Source organism: Caretta caretta, chromosome 9, assembly GCF_965140235.1.
Source record: "Caretta caretta isolate rCarCar2 chromosome 9, rCarCar1.hap1, whole genome shotgun sequence".
NCBI classification, from domain to species: Eukaryota; Metazoa; Chordata; order Testudines; family Cheloniidae; genus Caretta; species Caretta caretta.
Genome location: NC_134214.1, coordinates 67357215 through 67379065, shown reverse-complemented (window position 1 = coordinate 67379065; position 21851 = coordinate 67357215). Strand labels below are relative to the sequence as shown.

Here is a 21851-nt window from a genome sequence, read left to right as displayed (position 1 = left end):
GCTGCTCCAGCAGGCTTGGCAGCGTGGCCTCAGCCTGCTCCAGTGGGCCAGGCCGGGTGGCATGGCCGCAGCATGTTCCAGTGGGTTGGGCTGGGTGGCATGGCTGCAGCGTGCTCCGGCAGGCCAGTTGGCGCGGCTGCAGCCTGCCAACGCTGGAGCTGCAGCTGCTTTGGAGGCTGGGGGGAGAGCAGCGTGGCCAGAAGTGGAGAGACTCTGGCCCCACCTCTTCCCTTCTGGCTGTGCTGCTTCTCCTTGCTCCCTCTTTTGTGGGGAGGGACTGTGTCCCACCTCTCCCTCTCTGTACCTGTTCATAAGTTGACCCCCTTCTCTGATGGTTCCCTTTTTTACTAAAAAAAAATTCGGCTTATGAACAAGTATATACGGTAGTTTACAAGTCATGAAGGGAAAGTAATCTTTCATGAAAAAGGACCTTTCATTAAACCAGTAATTTTGCTCTGTCAGGTAATGATTCTTATAAATTAAGAAAATATACAATTAGTAAAAAAATTATGCAATTCAGTTCACGAAGCCAAACGCTTAATTTTTTTGTGGTATTCAGGGGGTGTTTTGTGTAGACAATAGGCTGCTCTTTTATTAGATGATGAACTCATTTTTACAAATGCAAAATTCTTTAGTGTTTAACATGGTATGCACTCCTGAACGTCAGGCATGTCCTTTAACATTTACACACAGATCTTATCTAATGTTCACTGGTATAATAGGTTGTGATAGGGGGACATTCTTAACCTTACGTTCCAAAGTGCCAGCCGTATTCTTGCCCCTTTCTAGTTGATGCCAGTAAACTCATCACATGTGTATGTGGGTAAAGACTCTGGGTGTGATTTTCAACTGCCCTTGGGTAAATCAATTGAAGGTATACCTACATAAAACTGGTGTGAAATCAGAAATAGGCATTTAGTTTGCAGCTTTATGGAAAATTTCAGTTTCATCTGGAATGAAAAAAGTTAACTCAAATACAGAAGTTCTTCTTTGAGTGCTTGTTCACGTCCATTCCACAGTAGATGTGCGCGCGCTATGTGCACAAGTGTTGGAAACCTTTCCTCTTAGCGGCTCCCATCAGGCCGGTGGGCCTCCTGAGTGGCACCACTGCACCGTGCATATATACCCCTGCTGGCCCGATCCCCTCCAGTTCCTTCATACCGTCTGTGGCGGCTTTGGAACAACCTCTCTCTCGTAGAAGAGCAGTCCCTTAGCCTTTGGAGTAGCTATTATCAGTTAGTTTACATACAGATTGTGGACACTTAAGTCATTAGGTGCTTGGAGGCCTCCAGCACCTGTCCCGGGCCGCGGGGCAAGCCGCAGGCCCACGTCTTCAAGGCTTGTGCCATGTGCCCCAAACCTATGCCAGTTAGCGACCCCCACGACTCGTGTCTACGTTGCTGGGGGGACGGACATCAAACTGAAAGGTGTAGGATTTGCAAGCCATTTAAGCCAAGGACAAGGAAAGAAAGAGACTTTTGTCTAAAGCAACTGTTGATGGAGGCTGCATTGCAGCTGCTGGGCACAGAGCGCCCGACGCTGGCTCAGGTTTCCTCGGTTCATAGTGCCCCGGAGTCATCGAGAGACCCAGCACTGGCTAAGCACTGTAAACTGTTGGCCCCAGAGCACCAGGCTAGGCCCCAGCACTGATCATGTCCCCTGGTGCGGCCCCCGGCACAGCCTAAAGGAAGACGTGGTGGTTCCCCGCACAGGAGGCTGGCGCCTCCCAAGGCCCCGAGTGCTGACAAGAGTGAGAAGGCTGCGGTACCGGCGCTGATGCAGGCGATCCTGGCAGCACAAGCCCCACCAAGCCCAGACCTAAGTGAGCTCCGTGTGGAGAATGGGCTCGGGGGCATAACAGATCACCCCTCTACGCCTGGCACCTTTGAGGCTGCGAAGGACCTCATCGAGCTGTCGGCTGCGAGCCCCCTCCCATATGGGGAGAACCGTCCGGTGCCCATGTCTCAGTTGCTGTCGAGGGGGTAAGCCGGCAATGGTGTGCTGCTCTAAGACACCGTCCCGGCATGGCTCCGGGAGTTGGTCCCGGTTGAGCTCCGACTCTGCAGACTCGCACTTGCCAGCGGCCCAGAAGGAGCTTGTGGCATTGGCAGCAGGTTGATGCGAGGAAGCACCAGAAAGGGCACACCGCTCTCAAGCACTGCCCAGGGACCGGCACCGGGAGGAGTTGAGACGGCCCTCGCCAGAGGTCTCCCGCAGACGGTCCAGGGAATGGTACCTGGTACCGGTCCCACTCAGCTTGGAGCCACTCTTTCAAAGAACAACAGTTACGAGAAAGTAAGTAACCGTTTTTTACCAGCAGTTCCTAGGCCTAACTATTGCCTTGCCAAGCTGCTTCATACATGGTTCTAAAAATGAAGCTTGACCCCCAAAACGAATGTGACAAATATCTGAGCAAGTCCCCCCCCGCCTGCTCCATTCCTTCTCTAAGCATGGGAAATGGGATATTGGCTTACTTACCTTATTTACCATTGGAGATGCTGTCTGCTACAGAGACAGCCACATGCATCTGTATAACTCCAACATTCAGGCTAACAAAGCTGTGCACTGGATATCACTGTCCGGCCCTAAATAAGGGAAGTGCTCCCAGTTATTTCCCGATTCATGCCCATAGAAATTAACCCTTTCCAACATGTGCCACACGGGATTGGTATGGTGAACTGGCACCCCTTGCATTACTGTGTTGTTCTTTAGAATCTCAGCCCTTTTTTAAGCTGTTAAGATGGCAAAGAAAACTTCACAAATGTATAATGAGTGTAACCAATGCCAGGAGGACTACATAAGTCTGCAGAAAGCTGAGAAGAATGCCTTCAAGATGTGAACTGTCCCATTCATTTTAGTGGATATTAACTCAGTAACAGTTTCTTATCAGTTAAATCTTTCACGTTGTCATACCTGTACATTAACTGGTATTTTGTTTGTCAACTTTCAGGCCCACCATGAGATGAAAAGTTGATAGAAACAAATCTCTAGATTCCTTGGATATAATAATGAGTAGACAAAATAGGTATAGTATTCCCAAACAGACATGAAACATGTAATCAATATTTATAATATATATATAATCTAATTTTGTTCCACTCTTAAATTAAAATGCCAAATTCATTTGTTGTATGAATTAATCACAGAACCTCAACTCTTAATGATTTTAAAATGTTTGCACCATTACTTATCTCGATTCATGTAAAAGTATAATGTGTTAATTGGTCGGAAAATGGAAAATACCTCAGGCCCTGGTCCTGTAACAAATAGTGCAGGTATATTGCTGAGCCTACATGAAGCTCATTGAGTTCATTTGGGCTGTATGTGGGCCCATCAGTCCCCATGAACACTGAGTTGAAGGATTAGAGCCTTATTTGGCAGATCTTGTGATGAGCACAGTAAAATAATTTTGGTTAGTTGTAGCTGGAAAAAATAGAAATGTTTTAATGAGAGGGATTGTTTAGAAGGCAATAGAATTTAATTAGAACAATGCAAGTGTATTCCTTACAATATGAACATGTTCATTTCAGTCATTTGGCATTTTCCTTAACAATCTTTGCACTGATATGAATGAAGTATACCATCTGCTGTATAACATGCTGAAGGACACAGCTTCTGAAAACTATTTCCTCTCAATATTGCAACACTTACTACTGGTCAGGAATGATTATTACGTCCGGTAAGAGTCCGCTCTAGCTGTTCTTTTTGCTTTTAATATCAGGTGTCCAAGTTGTAGGGTAATGCAAGCTGAAATATTAACACAGTGGATCTCAAACATATGGTTATTTTATAATCTAGGGTGAACTGCTGAACACAAGTTGTCTTGGTACACTTATTTAAAGGGAAGAGTTTCATTATAGTAGACAAAAGGATGGTTTTATTTTTGAGTTCCTTGTGGTTTTTCTTCTGTATCTCTTAACTCATTGAATTATTCCTCACTTTTCTACCTGCAGGGCAGAAAGGTTCTTGTCTTCAGAAAATCTACAATACGGTTTTGTTCATGTTTTTATTTCAAAACATCTCCATCCCCTTTCAACTGCATATTGTGTCCTTAGAGTGTAAAGTGTTATTACTTATATGTCAAGTGCCTAGCATAATACTGAATCAGGCAGGAGAATTGGTGTTTTCTTATTGTTAAATCATACAACTACAAATAAATGTCAGTTATTCCAGGTAACGGGGGCTTTTCTAGTTTGTAGAGAAAATACAGGGAATTAGTTGGAAGGGATGAGAAAGAGAAGTTATTGGAAGAGGTTTTTTTAATACTTCCCTCAACTATTTTTCTTTTGACTAGTGTGACAGCTCCATTTTGTTTTCTTTTTGCAATATTTCCTTCAGTTAAAATTGAGATGATTTTTCTGGTTCAACAAAATGGAGTGTGAACTTGAGGTGTAACATTTGTTGCTGATAAACAAGTTTAAATTTTTAAATACAGGGTTCGTCAGCACAGAGAGATTACAGAAGTTAGAATAGAGAACTGTGTGTGCTCACAGTACAGTTCCTGAGAAATTAACATGTTGTAACTGATCAAATACTTGTACTATTGCTAATAAAGCCTGATAACCAATCACAGCCAAATGGTGATCCTTAAAAACTTATTAGTTTTACCGTAGATGATGATAGTGTCATAAATATAAAGGGAAGGGTAACCACCTTTCTGTAGACAGTGCTATAAAATCTCTCCTGGCCAGAGGCAAAATCCTTTCACCTGTAAAGGGTTAAGAAGCTAAGGTAACCCGCTGGCACCTGACCCAAAATGACCAATGAGGAGACAAGATACTTTCAAATCTGGAGTGGGAGTGGGAGGGGAGGCTTTTGTTTGTCTGTGATATACCTTTGCCGGGAACAGATCAAGTATGCAAGCCCTTCAACTCCTGTAAAGTTAGTAAGTAATCTAGCTAGAAAATGCGTTAGGTTTTCTTTGTTTTGGCTTGTAAATTCTCTGTGCTGGAGGGAATGTGTGTTCCTGTTTTTGTGTCTTTTTTTGTAATTTAAGGTTTTGCCTAGAGATTTTTAATCTGATTACCCTGAAAAGTATTGACCATCCTGATTTTACAGAGGTGATTCTTTTACCTTTTCTTTAAATAAAATTCTTCTTCTAAGAACCTGATGGATTTTTAATTGTTCTTAAGATCCAAGGGTTTGAGTCTGTGTTCACCTGTACCAATTGGTGAGGATATTATCAAGCCTTCCCCAGGAGAGCGGGTGTAGGGCTTGGGGGAATATTTTTGGGGAATAGGACTCCAAGTGGTCCTTTCCCTGTCCTTTGTCGAAATCACTTGGTAGTGGCAGCATACTGTTCACAGACAAGACAAAGTTTGTACCTTGGGGAAGTTTTTAACCTAAGCTGGTGAAAATAAGCTTAGAGGGTCTTTCATGCGGGTCCCCACATCTGTACCCTAGAGTTCAGAGTGGGGAGGGAACCCTGGCAGTTAGTAATCTGCATTTTCAAAATTATGAGCCCGTTTCCAGTTGCTCATAAATTTCGCAAAACTTCCACTGTTCAAGCTGAAATTTTCCCTGCTGGCATTTTGTCATTAACTGACTTTTCATGTAAGTTTTCCAGCAAAACTATTTAGCTGCTTCTGGGAATCAAGGTTAGGGGAAAAAAATCAGTTGTTTTGGCAACCAGTATTAAAACCAACCAAACTCAAAGAAACATTGTTCCTTTTGGAAGCTCTAATGTGCTTTTGATTTGGAAGAGAGTTGTGGCCCTTGGGACAGGAACAGACTTTTTGCTGTCCCCATGAAAAGCCTTTTAGAATAGGCCAAGTTATCAGACTCTGGAAGTAGCCACTTGCACGTGCTCCATCGATTTTGGTTGGAGGCTTGCTGTTAAAATCTCTAACATTCCATCTTCGCTGAGTGTGCTCCAATCCTAGGGAGTTTCTACATGCCAGCTAGAGTGATCATGCTCCCAAGCCTGCTCAGCTTCCTATTTGGAGGGCACAGAGCAAGACCTCAAGACAGAGGACATAGAGTGAAAGCAGCAATGCTGTTTCCTTTAGATTTGAGGAAGGTGTACCTGGCTGGGATCCAGAAGGATACCTTCCACTGACTGGTGTCAATGATTGTGTTCACTTCAGAAGCCCCTATTTTTGAGCAAGACCTCATATCCCCTTAACTAGGCAGCAGACACATATATTCCCCCTATTTAAAGATAGGTTGACTTAAAGGTTGCATACAGTCACATCTGGTGGAGCTGCAATAGAACTTGGTCTACAATATGACTGTCCCAGGTCTAATCCTTCTAGCCACACTGCCTTGCAGGTGGAATTTACCAAACATGTATGCGTAGCTATGCTAAAGTTGTATAGTTACGTAGGTCTAACTACTGAACCTGAACCTGGGTTCAGAATCTGCTCATGACCTACAAAGAGTTGCATATGGTTCTACAAGGTGTTTTCAGTACTGGGAAATTAGACAGAAAAAAACCTGTTAAAAGAACCAAAGCATTAAAGTCCATCACTCAAATTAGAAAATAACAGAATTAAGATCGCTGCTTTAATCTTAATTTGACCTTCTTGTGCATATGCATTAGTCTTGAATTACATTATGAAGTGTTTTTTTTTCCTCAGCTGGGCTGAGAAAGTTCTATTTCATTGTAATCCTACTAATAATTTACATGAAATTCAAATTATTCAAGGACTGTCAGTCTGAAATAATTACAGTAATTTGCCCCTAAAATGCCCTAAATTTTAGACAGTAGTTTGATGGCAGTAGTTTAATGTACAGAGTATAACTAATATGAACTTAACGTCATAGGACACTTGAAATTCAAATCAGTTTTTATTTGTGTGAGTAGTATTGGGGGGCATGACCATGTTTCAGATAATCGAGATTAGGTAACTGAGGTTGTACTGTATCTGGAAGAACTGTAACAACACTTAAGTAGTGAAGGGCTGACCATCTTAGAAATGTTAGTGTAATGGGCATGTGTTACATTGGTTCTATTAGGTCCATTAGTATGGCTATTAAGTTTAATTTAAAATGGTGTTTTTAAACATATGGCTCATAAATACATGGTTACAAGAAAAAAAGAAATTAAAAGCTAATAATTGAAACATAATGGGAGAGTTAAGAAGTAAGTCTGTCCTCCAAATAGAATTTAGAAAATCCACGAGTAAAGAAGTAGTACACTCCTGCATATAGTGTATGGATGAGGGAAGAGAAGTGAAACACTGCAAATCTCCACATTCAGCTGGTGTCATATTGAAACAACTCACACTTATTCGCGTAAGGAAATAAGACATGTACACAATGAGAGTTGAGAACATAAGAATGTACATACAGGGTCAGACCAAAGGTTCCTCTAGCCCAGTATCCTGTCTCCCGACTGTGGCCAATGCCAGGTGCTTCAGAGTAGCTGTAGTCTGGTCAGTTGTTTTGGTTGCCTAAACATGGATCTTGGGAGCGAAACTCCATTTTTTAAAATCTTGTCTAAACTTATATTAAAAAATAATTTTAAGAAATAAAAGCGCTTTGGTCAGAAATCACATATAATCAGTTTTCTTGGATTCAGAAATACAAGTTCTAAAAAGGTAATGTCCAAACATAATCCTTGAAAATCTTTTCAAATTTAACTTCTCTTTTGAACTTATATTTTTGTCTGTCTGAAAAAATGTGTTCTTGTACAGCTGCAACAGATTGAGTCAGTATATAGTTCCATCCTTCATTTGGAGTTACTTAAACAGTGTGTGGATTTCAAATAATTTGTTTGTTTTTTAGCTCCTTAACGTGGCATCATATCTTAAGCTTCTTTAAGGAATTAAAGTAGTTTAAAAATTAACCCCATAAAATTCCATAATACCCAATCTTTTTCATATTTGGTAGCTGTCATCATTTTTAGATTTGTATTTAGAAACGTTAAAAATAAGAATTAGTTGTGTGTGTGGGTGTAGTGCTCTTTGTTGCCAATTAATGACCAAAAGTGGTAATGAAGGAGGTGGGGAGGACAAAATAGGGTAAGTATCATTTTATTTTCCAAAGTGTGAAGAAAGTGAGATACCAAGTGCAAAACAAGAATCTGAACAGAGACCCAGGAGACAGAAGTGAAACGAGTACATGGACTATGTGAACTGCCATGCTCTGTTTAAAATACTTCATTTTCAGAGACCAAACTTTGGCTTTTTATTTCATACATCTCTTTATGAGAATGACCGTAACAATTGAATAGACAATGTTTAAACAAGGCCTTTTATTTTCAGTCTTTTCTTCTGTTGAATTTATAATTCAGGTATTAGAAGTTATAATTAACCTTTTTTTCTCTGTTCCATAAATTATATGCATGGTTTCCATTATATTAAAACTACATTGATGTGTATTCTTCTATCATCAGAACTCAGTATTACAAGATAATTGAAGAATGCATTTCACAGATAGTACTGCACTGCTGTGGTATGGACCCGGATTTTAAATGTAGAGGAAGATTGGATGTAGATTTTACCCACCTTATTGGTATGTAAACCTGAAGTAACTTGTCTCCTTTGGTTTCTTTGTATTTTAGAAAAATAAATATTTTTATAGGTAAGTGTTCTCTTCAGACTCCAAAAACAGAACTCTGTAACTTTTAATATGCGGTTTTGGGAATGAACTCAAATTTTCTAGAAGTTGAGAGCTCCACTGTATAGCTTGTAATCATATTCTTCTAGAACAGCAAAATATTTTACAATGAAAGTATATTGCATAGACTGTTCAAGCAGATATGCCTGGAAAGTTAGACTATGTTTTATTGAGAACAATGGTCAAAGCGACACCTAGATTATAATTAGGACTGGTTGGAAAACAAAATCTGTTTCGTGAAAATTATTGAGGTTTTGGCATTTGTTTTCATTCTGCATCAGTAAGAAACCAAGATGTTTCAACAGTTTTCACAAAAAAAAAAAAAGAAAAAAGAAAAAACAAACAAAGCATGAGGGGGATAGAGACCACTCCAGAATAGCTGCTAGACCAGTTATTGGGACACTCACCTCAAGCCTAACTCCAGAAGGGGATGGCTGTACTAATGTTGAAAACTTGATTAAAGGGGAGAATTTCCATATTGATTCCATATTGATTTACATTTTATCAGAATGTTACAACTTAAGTAATTATTGGAAAGTAAATGCACTTTTCTGAGCAACAGGTAAAACATTTAGAATTAACATAATATTTCTAAGAAATTGTATAGCTGTGCATCTATTCAAGAGACATAGGGAAAGGAGGAAGGGTTCAAGAAAGATTTAGTCCTCTGGAAGACTAAAAATGCTGAGGTGAAACTGTGGAATTTGGTTCTGTAGCAATTCATTGCACTTTGAAAATATGTGTATTTGTTTATTACTTAGTAGCGCTTATTGTCTTAACCAATTTTGTCTTGGTAATTGTCCTTTTAGATGCATGTGTGAACAAAGCAAAAGTAGAAGAAAGTGAACAAAAAGCAGCAGAATTTTCCAAAAAGGTAAGATCATAAATCATTATCATTTAAGTTATAGACAACTGGAAATCTCTGATTAAAACATGCATCAAAAATCTTTTCCCACCTTTCGGCTGAGGTAGAGAAACTGATTTGCTGTTGTGATCAATATTTGGCAGCATTACTACATAATTTGTATCCTTATTGCAGAAGTGACTTGATATATCAAGTCTACTGTTCTTAGCTGCTAGTGTACATTAGCTTAAGACAATGATAGGAAAAAAAAATCTTGTATTCTAGAGCTTATCCTATACTTGTTTTTTCTTCGGAGTGTTGTCAAGTATATTATCTGTGTATACAGAAAGAATAGAGATCGGTAATTGAGTTATTCAGCATGTGTTGTTTATTTCAAATATGTAATATATACTATACTTTGATATAAGTAGTTTGCTTTATTTTCTTCTGCTCTCACTTGTTTAATGTACTAGAAGGTTCCTTGGAGTTTTGAGAGGTGTTTAAGTGGATATACTAATTTTAGTCTTCAGTTAGTTCCCTTGGTATAAAGGAAATGATGGAACTTTCAATCTTATTTCTCATGAAAGTTAGACTGTGATTAGCTGAAGCTGTTTTCTCTCTTTTCCCTTCTCTTAGTCTTTCTGGATTAAATACAATGATGTTCTTTCTGGAGAATGAACTTCTCAGATGAACATGAGTTGCGCTAAATTCAGATAATTTTTTCAGGTTTTCCTGTAGTTAACTCTCTTTAGAATACAAAAAGAGTCTAGCGATTAATTCGTTGCTCTCTCTTAAGGCTGTGTTTAGATACATATCTTTCTACTTCAGCAAGGTAAAGTTAAATCAGTTTCAGTAGGAAACCGACTACAACTTAGTATCCTTTACTGTTATTGACTGTGTGGGTGGTCAGTACCTATGTTTATAATGGCAACAAAATGCCTACATTCCTTCAGTAGTAATAAACAGCCAGGAGAGCACTCCAGTTCAGTCCTAAAAGTAATCTTACACTGTTATCTCAGAACAAGTATTTCTTAAATGTTAATCTTTGTGATTTAATATATTTCTAAAGATGTTAATTAAGTTATAAAAAAAAACCTAATATAAATGATTTTGTCCTTCTTTTCATTATTAGGAGTAGATTATCAGGCCATAAAATTATTTCCATGTGAAGCATTTCACTAGGGTTGGTTGGTTGTCTTTAGAACATTTAGTAGTCCTTTTAGTAATTTTGCTTTCTCAGAGTTGGTACCAATGTCTTTTTTTGTTTTGCCACATGACATTCCACTTTCAGAGTATCCTTTGAGTAACTGAGAAGCTGCTTCACTTACATCAAACACTGATAACAAACGCATTATGATTGCTCTGTAAAGTTTCCAGCCATCATGTCTTTCTGGGTCCTGTGAGAAAATACTAAGTGCTGGACATAAAATAGACCAAAGCAACGTTGATAGATGGACCTGGCCTCAGAATCCTCCTAATTTGAAATGCAACATATTCTGGAATGTATTGGACACATGAACTTAAAACTGAAGCAGAGTCTTGTGTCTTCCCATTCACTTGTCAGTGCTCTTAATATTACTTAAATACTGAGTTAAACACAGCACTATTGGTGTTGGAATCCTCAAAGTAACAAATGATTTGGATGCTTGTCTGTGCACAGCATTTCTTTACTACTATTTGAGAGTCGTAGAATGTTTTCCTCAGCTATGTCTTTCCATCCATCTTCTTGAAGGAGAAAGCTTTACAGAATTGCTCCTAAGGAATGTTGATAATCATTTAAAAAAGTTTGCTAAAGGAAGCCAAAATAAAAACTTCTATTAGAGTAGAAATAGTTTCAGTACCAAATTTAGAAAATGGTAATATTTCAGACTGGGCTTTATATACATCCTGGCATGTCAGGGCCAAATATCATGTCTACCTGGAACATGACCCGTATTAAATTTTGGGGGAAACATTACATCATGAACTGCAGACCTGTATCTTCACTATATATTAACTGTATGTTCAGCAAGAGTGTGCCAATGCTTGGACATCGTTGCAAATCTGTAAAGTGGCCTCATCTGTCAGATTAGACACGGAAGAATTTATTGAAGATCTCCATTTCTTTTTTCTCTATATTCAGATGTCCTCAAAATCTCCTGGGATGTAGGTCTGTCTTTATTTATCTTGAGAACCCAACTCTTCTAACATATATGCAGCTCTACACCATTTACTTCTGTCAGTGAGTTTTAAGTTTTGTAACTATAAAAGTATAGGACTGCAAGTCACTCCTTTTAAACTATGTCATCTGCAGCAGTGATTGCAGTTCGAAGCAATATTGTTAATCGTCAACAGTGAGAGACTATACTTATCTTCAGATATATTCCTTTAATTCTAACCTATAACGTGTTTTGTTTCTGCTGTGGGGCAAATTAAAGTGATCATCCAAGTGCACGTTGTAGTAACTTAATATTTGCATTCACACAAAATATGGTCATAGATTCTAGGAGCATTACGTTGTGTATGTGAGAACAAAAGCTTATTCCAATCACAGATTGCTTTTTTAAAAAAAAAGAAAAACAAAAACTTCTTGGAATGTAAAAGTCCCCCTTAGAATTGTTACACCCGTTCATAAGCAGGATTCGTTACCCATAGGCCATATTTAATATGATTTGTAATGACATTCCAGAATACTCAAGCTACTTTTAATATTTCAGCTTCATGTCATTTCAGAGGAAATCAGTGTGTTCAAAAGGTGTTAAAAAGGTTACAACTTGGAAAGTGCTGGGGAAAAAAAGCTTTTCTGAAGTTTACAATGGCAATTTGTTGTGTAGCTGGATCTATACACATTGTTGTGAATTCTTAGTGACCAGAAGAATTGTGTTTTCTGTAGTTTTCCAATCGGTTATGCAATATAATGAGCCACAAATGCTTCTGTTGCTCTACTCACACTATTGTTTAAAGCCTTTCTGAAATTACAGTATTTAGTGTGAGCATAGATGGATGAATGAGTTTATGATGGTAATCATTGCAGTTTGATGAAGAATTCACGGCTCGACAGGAGGCACAGGCTGAGCTTCAGAAACGAGAGGAGAAAATCAAAGAGCTTGAAACAGAAATCCAGCAGCTACGAACCCAGGTAATGAAATGAGGTATAGACTGTCATGTCACAGGGAGTTCCACAGTAGAAAATTATAGTTAGAATGAAAGAGAAATTACCACCAAGAGAATTGTCTGGTGACAATTTGAAAATTTCTTTTAAATAATTCGGATTGATTTTAAAAGTAGAGTACACAGTGTGTTACTTGACAAATGTGTATGAGTTGGTTCTACAAGAGCATACAGGATAGAGTCAGACTTTAAGGCCAGGAGGGACTGTTGTGCTCATGTAGTCTGACCCCCTGCACATTGCAGACCATGGAACCTCACCCACCAACTCCTGTAATAGACCCACAACCTCCGACTGAGTTACTGAAGTCCTCAAATCAAGATTTAAAGATTTCAAATTACAGAGAATCCACCATTTACACTTGTTTAAACCTGCAGGTGACCCTGTGCCCAATGCTCTAGAGGAAAGCAAAAAAAGCCCCAGGGTTTCTGCCAATCTGACCCAGGGGAAAATTCCTTCCTGACCCCAAATATGGCAATCAGATGGTCTCTGAGCATGTTGGCAAGATTAATGGAAATAATATATTTTCTCAAATGTAAGTGTATGACAAGCCTGTCATAGCTGGTTTGCTTATTGAGGCTAAAATGTCATTAGGTTTTGAGAAATTTGAACTCATGACAATTTTTTTCTTCCAATTATATCCAAAAAAATCACTAATTTAAATTTTAATATAAACTTTAATATGTATTTTACAGAAGTTCCTACCATGGTTCTGAAATCTCACATTTCATGGTTGTCAAATGTATGAATAATCTATGATAAAACTATTTTGTGAATGCTAAAATGTAGATTCTAGCTGAGATTTCCCCACCCCCGTGAGTGAATAAGCGCACTTTTCCATGGGACATTATATCAAGCAGACCTTCCTGTTGGATCACAAAATTAAAACAAAAAACAGATGTACGCAAACTAATCATGGTGGGTGATTGATCAGTTTATATTTCAATATATTTTATTTATTTTTAACCTTGATTTTGGTTTGTTTACTTATTTAATGACACAAAGTTAAATTTACATTCTACATGCATTTTGTTTGGTGGTTGTGCTCTGTCAGATTGCAAATGCATGTTGACTTGGATTTCCATGTTTGGTTCCTTCTAGGTGTAGTATTAAGTATATTCTTTGTGGATTCCCTGTACTTAATCAGCCTTAAATGACAACTTGAAGGTGCTTCTTGTTTGAGATTGTAAACTCACTGTGGTATAAAACTAAATTCATAGTGACTCATTGAGATATGAGTAACTCTTACTTTAATTTAACTGTATATCATCTCTGGGATTAGATGCGGTCCAACTAATTGGGAGAACATTTTTTAGGTAAAATTAATGCTGTTAGTCTGTACTAATACTCTGCTATACAGTAACTTGAGGTTTTCACTGTCAATATATTTTGTATGTCATAAAGATAACATTTTTACCACTTGCTGGATGTTAGTTTATATTTAGTTATAATTTGGATTAATTCCTTTTATTTACTAAACAGATGATTGATTCATTTAAACTTAATTTACCTAGTCTTGGTTCTGCAGAAATGTTATGGATCCATTTCTGTACACCAAAGGCATGTTTTATACATCGGAACATGTTTTTCCATTTGTAAGTTTAGAGTGGAATGTTGGAAAGCAGAATGTAATTACCCAAATTGAATTTGGACAACATAATTGCTTGAACATCTCTTCCTTTGCACAAGTGTCATGGGACCTTTAATCACAGAAAGTGGTCAAAATCTCTGTGCTAAGTTTCTTCTGAAAGAAAATACTTATTACAATATATTCATACACAGCACATATATCTTCTTGTCATAATTAAAGTATACATACTTTTATTCTTGTATCAGTATGTGTCATAACTTGATTTATTATGTTCATGAAACCATAAAAGTAGTATATTTGCGATAAGTCAAGTTACAGAGAGGATTTCATGCTAAAGCACAGTATTACACAGATTTCATTCATCGGCCGTAGACCTTCCTCACAAATTGCCACATCAAATCTTGATTAAAGCAAATGATTTACTATACAGATAAGGGTCTCACTCAGGTGCTGATAATCCAGAGTACATTTTTTCTATCATTTCAATTTATTGCATGTATACATGGCTTTCCAAATATTGACATATTAGACTTTAGGTTTCAGGAGAATCAACTATGATCATCAGAAATGTTTTATGCAGTGCTTAAAAACCAGAGGACAAGATAAAACTTTGCTTGCACCTTGACACATGCTAGATCAGATGAATACATTACATTACTGATAACTTACGGATCAGAGTTTTAGTATAGAACCACTTCCTGGATTACTAGCATTTTAAAAATATCTGAGTGGATACTCTAATCACTTGCAGATGTTTAGACTGTTAAAATACTTGACATCTCACTAGAGAGTGTAAACTCAGCAAGATAACCCACGGTTGCTTGCGTTAAAGAAGGGGAAATATGTCTGAATTGAAATCTCACCACTTTGTGTTATCTTCTTAACCCTGGGATGGGGGCAAGTGCTTTCCACACGACTGGTTTGAGCGTTGGTGACACTTACGATTCTTCAGCTTCTTGTTGCCTTGAGTGCTGGGGATGGACTAGATAACCTCTCAAGATCCCTTCCAGTTCTATGATTCCATGAACTCTTCTGAGCGCGTTCAGTTTATATACCCTAGTTTCAGGGCTTGCAGGAGAGGGCCACCCTTTTATTCCTACTGGACACAGGTCAAATGAGTGTTTAGTTTTTATCTTTGTTTCTTGCTACTTCCATTGGTATCCAGTGGATGATGATGGCATATAACAAGTTTCTTCAATAGTTTTGTTATTGAAGTTTGATTCATTTCAAGGACTGCATTTCATTATTTGCCACTATTTGTCAGTTGGGATCCCCTCCTTTTAAACAATTTCTCTTAATATCCCAAAGTTTATACCCACTATGAAAAAGTTGGGGAATAGTGGTCTGTTTGTAACCATGTGTTTCTGAATTCTAAGTCTGACACTCCTACTGACTTCCTATCTGATCCTGGATTAAGAGGCACATTTTAAATGGGAATGTGGTGCCTGAGTTTCTTTGTCTTTGAAAATCTCCCTTTACCTGGTTAGTGTTAGTAAGTATTAATGTTGATTTTTACTGATTTGGCATCCTAGAATGCCTGGATTCTCTGATTTAGAAGGGAAATATTTATGTAATCATGATGATCGTGAAGATGCTAAAATACTCATTTAAATGTTAGCTACAAGGACTGTTTCACTACAAGCAAGCTGTTGTGGTGTAATATGCAGCAACTGTTTATTTAGTTAGCTAACCTAGCATTTTTATTGATATAGCAGAAGCCAATTAATGTCATTATTTGCCAGTGATTCATGTAAAACCCTGCTAAGTGTAGGGAGAAAATAAGGTGATCTTAGACACCAGTAGGGTTGGGAAATGTTTATACTTTAAAGTACAAACTGTAAAAATTACTTGTCCTAAATACGGTAGGTTTTAAAAACATTTTTTTCTGAGTACTTGTAGATATCTGAGAAATGCTGTGTTTATTGAAGTAGAGAGAGAGATGGCATAGAAATAGGCTGGTCAGTTAGTTAGTTATCAAAGCTTTTTTGCAAAATTAAAAAAAAAAAATAACTTCATCCTGCTTAAATTTCAGAGTCCATTACTTCCAACTGGTCAGCCTACATCAGGGGCTCCTCCTCTACCGCCGCCGCCACCACCACCACCACCACCACCACCACCTCCCTTACCTGGTGGAATCCCACCTCCCCCTCCCCCTCCTCCTCCTTTGCCTGGAGGAAGTGTACCTCCACCACCGCCTCTGTTTGGTGGCCCTCCACTACCACCGCCTCTCGGGGGCATACCTCCTCCTCCAGGAGCTCCAGCATCCCTGCCTTATGGAATGAAGGAGAAGAAAAAGTATAAACTTGAGGTCTCTATGAAGAGAATCAACTGGTCAAAGGTACCTTAGTATTTTTCTCCTTATTGGGGGGAAAAAAAGGTCTGTGAGAAAAAAGAGGGTGAAATTTGTGGAGACAATACAAAACCCCCCCACCAACAACAAACCCTCTGAGAATTCTATCTGTTCATGCTGTGACCAGGGGTTAGAACAAGGCTGTCTGTGGGAGGCATGGTTTGGGGATGATGCAGTTTTGGGCAAGTGGAGTGTAGCTCCAGCACATTGCGGATTAATTCTCCCCTTCTCCAGATGATAGTGTAAATACTTGGTTGCTTTGGCTGTGTGCTGTTTTCCAGGGTTTGTCTTTCAATAATCTGACAGTATAAGTAGCTTTAAATCTTCATCTATTCGTCTTTTTAAAAAGTTTGCTTGGGATTTTTTTTCTTTTTTTGAAATTTAGAAGAAACAACCTTCAATGTTTAATATTAGAAGAAACAGCCTTTAATATTTTTTGTGTCAATGATGTATACAAGCTTATATTATCATTATTTTCTTTCTCAAGGACAGGATTTTTAAACAATCTCACTTCAGGGAATATGTCATGGGGTGTAGCTGCCCTGTACTGGCATGCTGTCTTTCCATCCGCCCCGTTGGTTGAGTGTGGTGTGGCTGGCCTTCCCTACATCAGTTTCCCTTCCTGAGGTTGCTCTCCTCAGTTTTCCAGACACCAGCCTGTCCTGGCACTGTGGCTTAGTCCTCTGGTCAGGTTCTAAACCTCTTTTGGGATAGCAAAACTACAAGTAAAATGTCCCAAACAAAGAAAAAGGTTCTTCTGCTCTTCAAGGCTTCTGTTCAGCCTGTCCTTTGGGCCCGATTCCGAGCCCCTTACTGAGCTACTTTGAGAGTCCTCTCTCCTGCTCTGATACAGCACACTTGGCCCTCAGGCTTGTTCCGCTGGCTTATCATTCTCAGACCCTTGCTGGATCTGTGCTTTGTCTTTCCCTGTTTTGGTACAGAGCCATTTCTGGGCTTTCCACAGGAGCCTGTTCAGTCCTTATGGATTCCTGATCCAGATGGATCTCATTCAGTCCTTTTGTGAGGTCCAGATGTCCATTAATCTATCACCTTACCCTCCTTAGTCCTGCTACTTCAGGTTGGGAAGCAGCTAACTAATTAAGATACAGATGTGACTGGCCCCATCTCTCTTAAAGGGGTGAGTCACCCTGTGATAGTATAATTTTAAAATCAACTTCTAGTCATTTAAGTGGAAACTTCATGAATGCTCTGTGCTTTTATTATGCGTTGTTAAGGTATGTGTTGTGAAAGCAAATTAACAGAGTTGTATTCTATTTTTAGGTTGCTTATGTGTTTGTGCCACCTGTTGTGAATGTGGTGGAATACTTGGATAAAAATTGATTTTCATAACTTTTTATTGTGTTACCTGTGGTTTGTTGCACAGAACACCCTTTAACAACACTTATCCCATTATCTGTCATGGTGAAACATAAACCATTTCTCTAAAAACGCCATTTACCTTACTTCTGTCAGTTGCAAAGTCTATCAAATGTGTTTTAAAAGCCAGCATGTTAGAAAACATCTGTTCTTTGTTTGCGGAGCCACCAAAATTGCAATGGAAGCCTACTCTTGCAGGATCTGCAATTTCTGTGATATTGCAAATTAAGTAGGGCCTTAAGTATAGTACAAATCACTTCAATTTTAGATATAGTTATAATGTTTACATAAATTCTTTTATATTTTGTTGTTTGGATGGTGGAACGTGTAAGAACAACTTGTTCATTTTATCTACACATTAAATCATTACCTAATAACGTAGAGATGTAACTCACCTTCATTATAAGTATAATCATGAAGAGCAAGTAAGAAACAAACAGGGAAAGAATGGTTGTGTAAACCTTTTAGAGCAGACGTCATCCATTCTGTGGACTTTTCAGAAAACAATGCTTGAATGCTTTTAGCATACTTGTTAGGTCTACAGAGTGCTTAGAGTAAGTTCATAAAATCTCATGTAGTTTTGTTTACTGGGAATGGTGTCATATGCTCCATAATGATACTCACAAAATTACAGCTTTCTCGGTATATAGTGGGATGATCATAATTAGTTCACATCATACTTATTGTTGAGATTCAAATAGAAGAAGTTATGAAAAAGTGTTGAGCTGGAGGATGAACGCTGTGAAAAATAAGCAGAGTTGAGACTGAAAATTTGTTTGCCGCTGGAGGTATAAAAATTCATCTAACCAAACAGTAGACTATATGTATGCCCTTTAAATTACTTCTGGGTTGTTTTTTGGGAGTAAAAGCAATTGCATAGTCAGTGCTGATCTCTGGAGTCAGGTCATCACCCCACATCTAGAAGAAAGTGCTGAAGACTCTGCAGGCATCAAAATGGGTTAGGTGTGGGCAGTGCATGTCCCTTTTCTACTTAACATTATCGTGCTTTTGAGTGAGAGCAGACACATGAAAGGTACTGTAAGCTGTGAGAGTATAGCCAGCTGTGCACAGTGGGGTATGGGTCGTCAGAACCAACTGTTGGAGGATGAAGATTACAAGGACAATTTTAACTGGACAGTAATGTTCTTTACTAAACAGTTCAATTGTAGTATGCAAGCATGATATGTAACAGTGGCCTACTGTCACAAATCTATCAGTCTACAAAAGCAGCCCCAAAATAGAACACATCAGTGGATAACCAAGTGTGTTCCTTTGCTGGCTACATTCCCAGTCACACTTAAGTGATGGGGAGACAAATAGTCACATCTCCAACCCAGCTCTCAAGTTGCTTCCTCTGTGTGGTGAGCTACAGTGGGAAAACATCTGCAGTTACACGCCTATACTATATAGCAAAAAGAAAAGGAGTACTTGTAGCGCCTTAGAGACTAACCAATTTATTTGAGCATGAGCTTTCGTGAGCTACAGCTCACTTCATCAGATGTATACCGTGGAAACTGCAGCAGACTTTATATATACACAGAGAATATGAAACAATACCTCCTCCCACCCCACTGTCCTGCTGGTAATAGCTTATCTAAAATGATCATCAGGTGGGCCATTTCCAGCACAAATCCAGGTTTTCTCACTCTCCACCCCCCCACACAAATTCACTCTCCTGCTGGTGATAGCCCATCCAAAGTGACAACTCTTTACATAATCAAGTCGGGCTATTTCCTGCATAAATCCAGGTTTTCTCACATCCCCCCCACCCCCATACACACACAAACTCACTCTCCTGCTGGTAATAGCTCATCTAAACTGACCACTCTCCAAGTTTAAATCCAAGTTAAACCAGAACATCTGGGGGGGGGGGTAGGAAAAAACAAGAGGAAACAGGCTACCTTGCATAATGACTTAGCCACTCCCAGTCTCTATTTAAGCCTAAATTAATAGTATCCAATTTGCAAATGAATTCCAATTCAGCAGTTTCTCGCTGGAGTCTGGATTTGAAGTTTTTTTGTTTTAAGATAGCGACCTTCATGTCTGTGATTGCGTGACCAGAGAGATTGAAGTGTTCTCCTACTGGTTTATGAATGTTATAATTCTTGACATCTGATTTGTGTCCATTTATTCTTTTACGTAGAGACTGTCCAGTTTGACCAATGTACATGGCAGAGGGGCATTGCTGGCACATGATGGCATATATCACATTGGTGGATGTGCAGGTGAACAAGCCTCTGATAGCGTGGCTGATGTTATTAGGCCCTGTGATGGTGTCCCCTGAATAGATATGTGGGCACAATTGGCAACGGGCTTTGTTGCAAGGATAAGTTCCTGGGTTAGTGGTTCTGTTGTGTGGTATGTGGTTGTTGGTGAGTATTTGCTTTAGGTTGCGGGGCTATCTGTAGGCAAGGACTGGCCTGTCTCCCAAGACTTGTGAGAGTGTTGGGTCATCCTTTAGGATAGGTTGTAGATCCTTAATAATGCGTTGGAGGGGTTTTAGTTGGGGGCTGAAGGTGACCGCTAGTGGCGTTCTGTTATTTTCTGTGTTAGGCCTGTCCTGTAGTAGGTAACTTCTGGGAACTCTTCTGGCTCTATCAATCTGTTTCTTTACTTCTGCAGGTGGGTATTGTAGTTGTAAGAAAGCTTGACAGAGATCTTGTAGGTGTTTGTCTCTGTCTGAGGGGTTGGAGCAAATGCGGTTGTATCGCAGAGCTTGGCTGTAGACGATGGATCGTGTGGTGTGGTCAGGGTGAAAGCTGGAGGCATGCAGGTAGGAATAGCGGTCAGTAGGTTTCCGGTATAGGGTGGTGTTTATGTGGCCATTGTTTATTAGCACTGTAGTGTCCAGGAAGTGGATCTCTTGTGGGTATAGGTGGTCTTGGAGTTACAGCTCTTGACTGGGACGAAAGCAATCTTGGTTAATTTCTGCCAGAGATTTCCTCTCTGACCGTGATCTTGTTTCTTAATCTGTGAAATGGCAGTAGTCCATGTTTATTCAATACCTTCTTGAATCAGGACCCTCCTGAGGTATTTGTCTGTGGCCCTGAGGAGCAAAACTAGTTTGTTACCCCTGTCTCCACACATGGAGTTAATTGGTTGAATGCATGATTTCAAGAATGTTTGAGTCCAAAGTAAGATAACTTTCACTCCACTGGAAATCGGGGATGTTGTGGTCCTCCTTCTGAAAGGAGGACCAAATTGGGCCCATTGTAGCACTATCTTCTTCTTCGCAGATAATTGTGATACTTTCAGTTCTGTGGCAAGTTCCGTTAAGATTTAAAAAACAAAAAGGCCCAGTAGGCGGATATAGCTATGCAGTACTTTAAAACCTCTGAGTGGAAATGTATATATTGTGAACTTATATAATTTACCATGAGAATAAATTTATATTATTTACCATCGTCAGTGTTTTGCCAGAAGACATAGATGTTAAAAGTAATTCTGAAATATATGTAGCATTTACAAAATTAAAAAAAGTAGAGTTAAAAAACTGACCTTTAAACTAAAATATTAAAGAATCAAGCTCTAACTAAAAAGTTAAGCATTCTTTTCTATTTTGTTTTTGTTACTCATTGACCATCTTGAAATACATTTGGACTTTTCTTACAGTGTTCCCTTTTTTTACCCCTTCTATACTTTTATGTTTAAATAAATATCTGTGTGAGAGCATAAATGGTTGTGGTCATTCCCTTCTTTACTACAAGAAGGTGCTTTCTGGATTCCTCTTATTCACCACTTTATTCTTCCCCTTTAAGCTTCTTAATTGAGTTAGCTCATATCACTGTTGCAGATAGATCTATTCTCTCGATTTACAGAGTGCCAAATCATCCAGGTGTCTTGTTATATTTTACTTGCGAGTCCTTATAATTTCTGGGCTGGCTATATGAGGTTACTAAAGAGAGTTATGCAACACTTTCAGTCTTCCCAGGAGCTCACTAATTTAGCAATGCTCTCACTCCAGGAAATTCAGAATGAA

General features: G+C 38.9%; 1 protein-coding gene across 5 annotated transcripts in view; it reads left to right on the top strand.

The window, feature by feature from the left end:
- DIAPH2 (diaphanous related formin 2) overlaps window positions 1–21851 on the top strand; it is an 838844-nt gene that overhangs the window by 191295 nt on the left and 625698 nt on the right. For all 5 annotated transcript variants that reach the window (XM_075132420.1, XM_075132419.1, XM_075132418.1 and 2 more), the window contains 5 exons: window positions 3563–3679; window positions 8339–8457; window positions 9372–9436; window positions 12420–12524; window positions 16178–16483. In XM_075132420.1, coding sequence (XP_074988521.1) covers window positions 3563–3679; window positions 8339–8457; window positions 9372–9436; window positions 12420–12524; window positions 16178–16483 — 712 coding nt within the window. The remainder of the gene's footprint in view (window positions 1–3562; window positions 3680–8338; window positions 8458–9371; window positions 9437–12419; window positions 12525–16177; window positions 16484–21851) is intronic.